At 43.9% G+C, this 6,728-nt stretch overlaps 1 protein-coding gene across 1 annotated transcript; it reads left to right on the top strand.

Moving 5' to 3' along the window:
* The first annotated feature begins 607 nt into the window (after nt 1–607).
* On the top strand, nt 608–2,392 carry CARTPT (CART prepropeptide). The gene is given in 3 exon segments (NM_001265877.1): nt 608–802; nt 1,230–1,313; nt 1,859–2,392. Coding segments are annotated over 3 exon segments (351 nt in total). The 5' UTR covers nt 608–643; the 3' UTR covers nt 1,967–2,392.
* Nucleotides 2,393–6,728: the final 4,336 nt, after the last annotated feature.

Here is a 6,728-nt window from a genome sequence, read left to right on the forward strand (position 1 = left end):
TTGTCTGTTTTCCTTCTCTTCTTTTAACTATCGTCACACAGATTCCATCATAGAACCCATCATGGGGAGGGCCACTATTTCTCTTTCTTTTGTATACTATGTTTTCTTACCCTACCCCACAGAGTAAGGTGCTCAGCAAACGTGGCTGTCTGGAGGCAACACCTGCTTCTCACAGCCACACTTGGGGCTGGGGTGCGAGGCAAGGCAGGGCTGGCGAGGTGGATGGTGCCGCTGCTACCTCTGCTAGGTGATGGGAAGCGACTCTCCTGCCCTAGCGTTGCCCCGAAGGCATTTTCCATTTCCTAGGGCCCTCCCGCTTCCCATTCCTCACCTCTAGCCCCTCGGCTTCAGCTCAGGCCCCTCGGGGAGCATCCTTTGCCGAGGGGCTGACAGCATTTGGGGGCACAGGGTCCTGTTCTCTGCGCTGTAGCCCATCTGTGCGCAGAGCCTCGTTCCCAGGCGCCTGGAGCCCGGCGGGCATTGACGTCAAGCGCCGGCAGAGCGCTGCCTACAGACGGTTGACCCGGGCCCTCCTCCACACCCCCTTCCTTCTTCGCCTCCTCCCTCTTTCCTGCACGGGGGCTTGGGCTCACTATAAAAGGTGGGAGCGCGGGGTGCCCCAGCAACGAAGAGTTTCAGCACCATGGAGAGCTCCCGCGTGCGGCTGCTGCCCCTCCTGGGCGCCGCCCTGCTGCTGATGCTACCTCTGTTGGGTACCCGTGCCCAGGAGGACGCCGAGCTCCAGCCCCGAGCCCTGGACATCTACTCTGCCGTGGAGGATGCCTCCCACGAAAAGGAGCTGGTCGGTATTTCCCTCGCTCCCAACCCTCTTGAGCTGTCGCGCTGTCTCTTCCTTTGCAAGCCTCCCTCCTCCCCCCACCCCCACTCCTATTCCCAGAGTCAGGGCGCGGGGAGCTGAACGCAACGCCCAGGCACCCGCCGCCATCCGAAGAGCGTCTCGAGCCCACGGGCTCCTGGCAGTCTGTTGAGCGAATCCCTCATCCCGGCCCCTCCGAGCAACAGGGGCCTCAGCGGCTCAGAGACCCGCAGTCAGTACCTGGGACAGCGCCCGCTAAGTTTCTACCCCTGGACCATTCCCTGCGTCTGCGGAGTCCCACCGCAGAGAGAGTGTGGGTCCGGGGCTCCTTATAACTAGGGCTGGAAGTGCACACCTGGGCTGGGCTCGCAGCCAAGGCGGCAACTTCAGGCTCCGGGGCGTTGTGTTGCAGATCGAAGCGCTGCAGGAAGTCTTGAAGAAGCTCAAGAGTAAACGTATTCCCATCTATGAGAAGAAGTATGGCCAAGTCCCCATGGTAAGGTTTGTGGTCACTCCCTTCCCGTGTTTTTCCAGGAGAAATTACACCACCTCGAATCGTACACACAATCTTCTCCCTAGGATGTGGCTAAATAACTTAGGTAATGGACTTGCAGGATTCTGTGGGCTTCTTCTTCCTTCCCGGGTGAGGAAATGGGAAAGCAGGAACAGGGGTTATAAGAAAGTGTAAGTCTATTGTTTGTTGCTCAGGAAAAAGGTCTGATTTTTTTCCCCTCTGAATGGGCAAGAAAAGGAGCCAGGAAATGTGATGCTCCCCTTCCCCCGCCCCCCAACCCTCGCCACCTAAAAATGGAAGAAACTAGGATAAAACTAATAATGTAAGTTTCTTTAAAAAATATACTCTCACTGAAGTTATAAGCACAAGGCTCCCTGTTTCAGACCTGACTGTACATAGACTTCCTGTGATGGTGATGGGGTCCAATTGCCCCTTTCAAGAAACAGAGATTGCGTTGACTGTGAGACTTGCCTGTCGGGAGCCTGGGTTTTTTCACACTCGATGACCACATATTTTGTTGTTTGCAGTGTGACGCTGGTGAGCAGTGTGCAGTGAGGAAAGGGGCAAGGATCGGGAAACTGTGTGACTGTCCCCGAGGAACTTCCTGCAATTCCTTCCTACTGAAGTGCTTATGAAGGGGCGTCCATTCTCCTCCATACATCCCCATCCCTCTGCTTTCCCCAGAAGACCATACCTTCATCCCTGGAGTTTGGCTTTAGCAACAGATAAAGTTTTTATTTTCCTCTGAAGGGAAAGGGCTCTTTTCCTGCTGTTTCAAAAATAAAAGAACACATTAGATGTTACTGTGTGAAGGATAATGCCTTGTGTGGTGTTGATACGTGTGTGAAGTATTCTTATTTTATTTGTCTGACAAACTCTTGTGTACCTTTGTGTAAAGAAGGGAAGCTTTGCTTTGAAAATTGTATTTTTGTATGTGGCATGGCAGAATGAAAATTAGGCTAGCTAATCTTGGTAGATGTCATTGCAACCTGGAAAATGAATCACCCTAAGTGACACAAATTGAAGCATGTACAAATTATACATAATAAAGTGTTTTTAATAATTGCCTATAGTGCGTTGTTGTTTCCATGTAAGTAATTTAAGTGGAAATTGTGAGATTAATCATGCTGTTGTTTTCAAAGAGAAATATTTTAAAAATAGCAGCCTATTGGGAGAGTGGCACCTTAGCTCCAAGGAGTTTTGACTGTTAATTAGGAGTTTGCCAAGCCGGTTTTAGTATACTCTATTTTTCTTTGATTGCAGTGATGTGTGTGTGTGTGTGTGTGTGTGTGTGTGTGTGTGAGAGAGAGAGAGAGAGAGAGAGAGAGAGAAGGAGAGAGAGAGAGAGATGAATGAGATGGAGATGGTTGGAATTGAGGTGATATGATTTTGCTTATTAAAACCTTTAGCCAGACCCTTTAAACAGTGAGACCATAAAATATAAACTGTTTCACGTTTTAGTTACATTAAAAGCAATTTGAAAAATTAGAACTTTTGTTTTGACAATTCCCTTATTAGAAAATATACATTGATTTAAAGATCTGGGCTGTATAGGGTTGTTATTTGCCTAAAGACTCTAAGATTATGAGACCCATTCCTTCCCACAAGTAAATTCACACTCTCGGAAAATTCTCTATTCCAGGAGAAACAGTCATTTCAGAAAATTGTTTTAAGGGAAACAAATGAAAATTGGGGGAGGTGAGAATTCAACTCAAGAAATTAAAACATATTAAATGTAAAGTCAAGTAGCCTTTAAATGTTTCTGAGTGCTTATTTGAGGTCACATTTCCAACGGTTTAAACCAGACTAAGTAACATCTAAGTAGCAGTATCACGAGAGAAACAAATGTTAACAGCTTCCTAATCCAAACTCAAGAGGCACTTGCATAATAGCAGATTTTAAAAATAAAGCCCCTCCACTGATTCATAGGGAGTTTTCTGATAGAGAATATTCTTATACACAGTTACCATTTGCAGTGTGATTATTACTGTTAGCATGCCTAATCTTGCAAGATAGATATTATTATTATTTTTCAGAGTAGAAAACAGAAGGCAAGAGAATTATGGAATTTGCTTACATCATACAATCCTAAATAATAATTGTAGTTTTAATCCCTTTGACTCCAAAAATTTGTCCTTTTTCTCCATGTCACTTCAGGCAATCAACAGACTGGGCTTTGAATTCCCCCAAAAGCATATCTTTCTTTAAAAAAATTGTTCACTAGGGGCCAAGGTGTATTTTTTGGAACTGCACTTCCACTTGAATTCCCTTACACAAGGCTATATGTGATTAGAATGTGGTATTTTTGTTTGTTTGTTTGTTTGTTTTGGTTTTTTTGAGACAGGGTCTCACTCTGTCACCCAGGCTGAAGTGCAGTGGCATGATTATGGCTCACTGCAGCTTCGATCTCCCAGGCTCAAGTGATCCTCCCACCTCAGCCTTCTAAGTAGCTGGGACCACAAGCATGCACCACCATGCGTGGCTAACATTTGTATTTTTAGTAGAGACGGAGCTTTGCCTTGTTGTCCAGGCTGGTCTCAAACTCCTGGGTTCAAGCGGTCGGCCTGCCTTGGCCTCCCAAAGTGCTGGGATTACAGGTGCGACCCACGCTGCCCAGGCAGAATGTGGTATGTTTTAACCTTTAATAAGTGCAAGTAGTTATTTAATAGTTTCACAGTCTGCTACTTTTCCAGAAATCATTTCAGTTAGAAAATTCTTGAGCCCCTTAACTATTCCCATCTGTATCATTCCTAAATAAATCAGATCAGGACATTGCTTTAGTGAACAGGCAGGACCATCAGGGATAACATACAGAACTGCCTTCTCTCCTTATTATTAGTATTTTTTTAGAGACAAGGTCTCACTCTGTTGCCTAGTCTGGAGTGCAATGGTGCCATCCTAGCTCACTGCAGACTCAAATTCCTGGGCTTAGGAAATCCTCCCACCTCAGCCTCCCAAATAACTAGGACTATAGGTGCACACCACCACAACTGGCTGATTTTTAAAAATTACAATTTGTAGAGATGGGGTCTTGCTTTATTGCCCAGGCTAGGTCTTGACCTCCTGGGCTCAGACGATCCTCCTGCCTCTGCCTTCTAAAACACTGAGATTACAGGTGTGAGCCACCACATCTGGCCAGAACTGCTTTCCCTTTTAGCCTGGTATGTTTCCCCAAAAGCAAGAGATGCTGGAGGAATTTGGAGTTCAAAGAAAGGAATACGAACTTGACTCTAAACCTTTTTAGCTTGTTCCCCTCACCCTCACCTCTACTCTGTCATCCCTCCTTTCTTGTTTGATAGACTAAGGGATATGGACAAGTGGCTATGGGAAATTGGTAATGGGGAATCTGTGGGCTCTGTATGAAGAGGCTTTTTTTTTCCCCCAAAAATTTTGTCTGGGGGCCCAGATTTTTCATTAATAGTGCTAACATGTTCTGCACTAATGATAGCAGCACTTAATCTTCAATGGCTTGTTAAAAGTAACTTTGCCTTTCCATGTTATCAATATTGGAATGATCAATCTTGGTGAGTGTTGGGGTAGAAGACCAGAGCTGGAGTCCAAAGTTCTGCCCTGTCATACAGCCATAGCTGCTGATCCCATGGGGTGAGTGGCTCATACATCCCATAATCCAAGGGCCAGGTTCCTTTCTCAGAGGTTAACATCTAATCCCTCTACATCCTGGGCATTGCTCAGCATGCAAGAGGCAGTGGAAAACCACACACCTGCTCCTGCTCTTGTCCCCATCATGAGTCCCCCCGCCCCCTTAAATGATGTTGTAGACAGGCTATATGTGCTGCCTGCTTGTCTGCTTGATAGTGGTACATTTTACTGATAGATTTTATAACGACGTTTTTCCATGCATGGGATAAACTCCACTTATTTATGAAAAATGTTATAACACATTATTGGCTTCTATTTGTTGGTATATATTCTAGAACTTTTAAATCTATGCTCCTAAGAAAAATTGATTTGTAATTTTCTTTTCTTATACTGTCATTGCTTAGTTTCAGTGTTAGACTGTAACAGCTTCATAAAATGAATTAGGAAGTTTGTTTTCCCCTTCTCTTTCCTTGTCTTTTGAAATAGTTTGTAAAGAGAGATTGTCTGCGACTGTTTGGTTAAATTCTTTTGTGGGCGGAAGACTTTGATTACTGAGTCAATTTCTTTAACGATTTTTAAAATGACCTTAGAACTATGACTGGGGATAGATGAGAAATGAGAGATTTGCACACTTCAATTGGACTTAATTTAAATCTAGTTAGGAAGGATGTTAAAAAAGATCTAAGAATAGAATAAGAAAGAACTAAGTTTTTGCATTTATAAATTGAAGGATAACTTTAAAACCCAAGATAGCACTTGATTAATCTTTGCTGTGCATAAAAACTACTATCAGAGATATAACACCAACCAACCAAACCACTCACATAGATAACTATTGGTTTATTCTGTTTCCCTGAGTCCATCTTAAAGGTTCTGTATTTTTCTGGAAAATTGTCTTTTTCATTTAAGTGATGAAAATCATTGGCATTGGATTCAAATCTATTCTGTAAGTATAATTTCATCCCACTTTCATTTTTAACATTGCTTAAATACTCTTTCTCTTTTTTTGGGGGGGATTTGTGTATTTATTTGTCTTTGTGTCATTAATCCTCTATAGTTGCTTTGTTTTCTAGCTTACTGATTTCTCGTATTTTCTTTGTTTCCTTCTACTTTCTTAGGCTTTACTTTCTAGTTCCTTGAAAATTAATTTATTCCCAATAGTTTGGAGTTTTACTACACATTTTTAAAGTTGTAAATTTGCTTTGAAGTAGCAATTCTTTAGTGTAGTGGTGTTATTATGACTTACTGCAACCTTGAACTCCTGGATTCAAGTGATTCTCCTGCCTTAGCCTCCAGATTGGCTAGAACTACAGGTGCACATCACCATACCTGGCTAATTTTTAATTTTTTTGTGTAGAGATTGGGTCTCGCTATGTTGCCCATGCTAGTTTTGAACTCCTGGCCTCAAGCAATCCTCCTGCCTTGGCCTCCCAAAGTGCTGGGATTAGTGGTGGGAGACACTGCACCTGGCCCTGAAGTATCACTTCTGATGTGTATTAGGATAACTGATACTAGCCATTGTAACCAATTACTCCAATACCAAACCCAAATCAGATTCTGACACTGGGTTGTGGGGTTCCTCATGTGAATCTCCTCCAACAACGACTGAGGGAGTCTAGATTTCTCATTTTGGGATGCATATATATATATAATGTATTTCATTTTATTCTTTTTTTTTGAGACAGAGTCTCATTCTGTTGCCTAGGCTGAAGTGCAGTGGCGCAACCTTGGCTCACTGCAACCTCCGCCTCCTGGGTTCAAGGGATTCCCTGGCCTCAGCCTCCTGAGTAGCTGAGA

The sequence above is a fragment of the Macaca mulatta genome, chromosome 6 (assembly GCF_049350105.2).
Source record: "Macaca mulatta isolate MMU2019108-1 chromosome 6, T2T-MMU8v2.0, whole genome shotgun sequence".
Lineage (NCBI taxonomy): Eukaryota > Metazoa > Chordata > Mammalia > Primates > Cercopithecidae > Macaca > Macaca mulatta.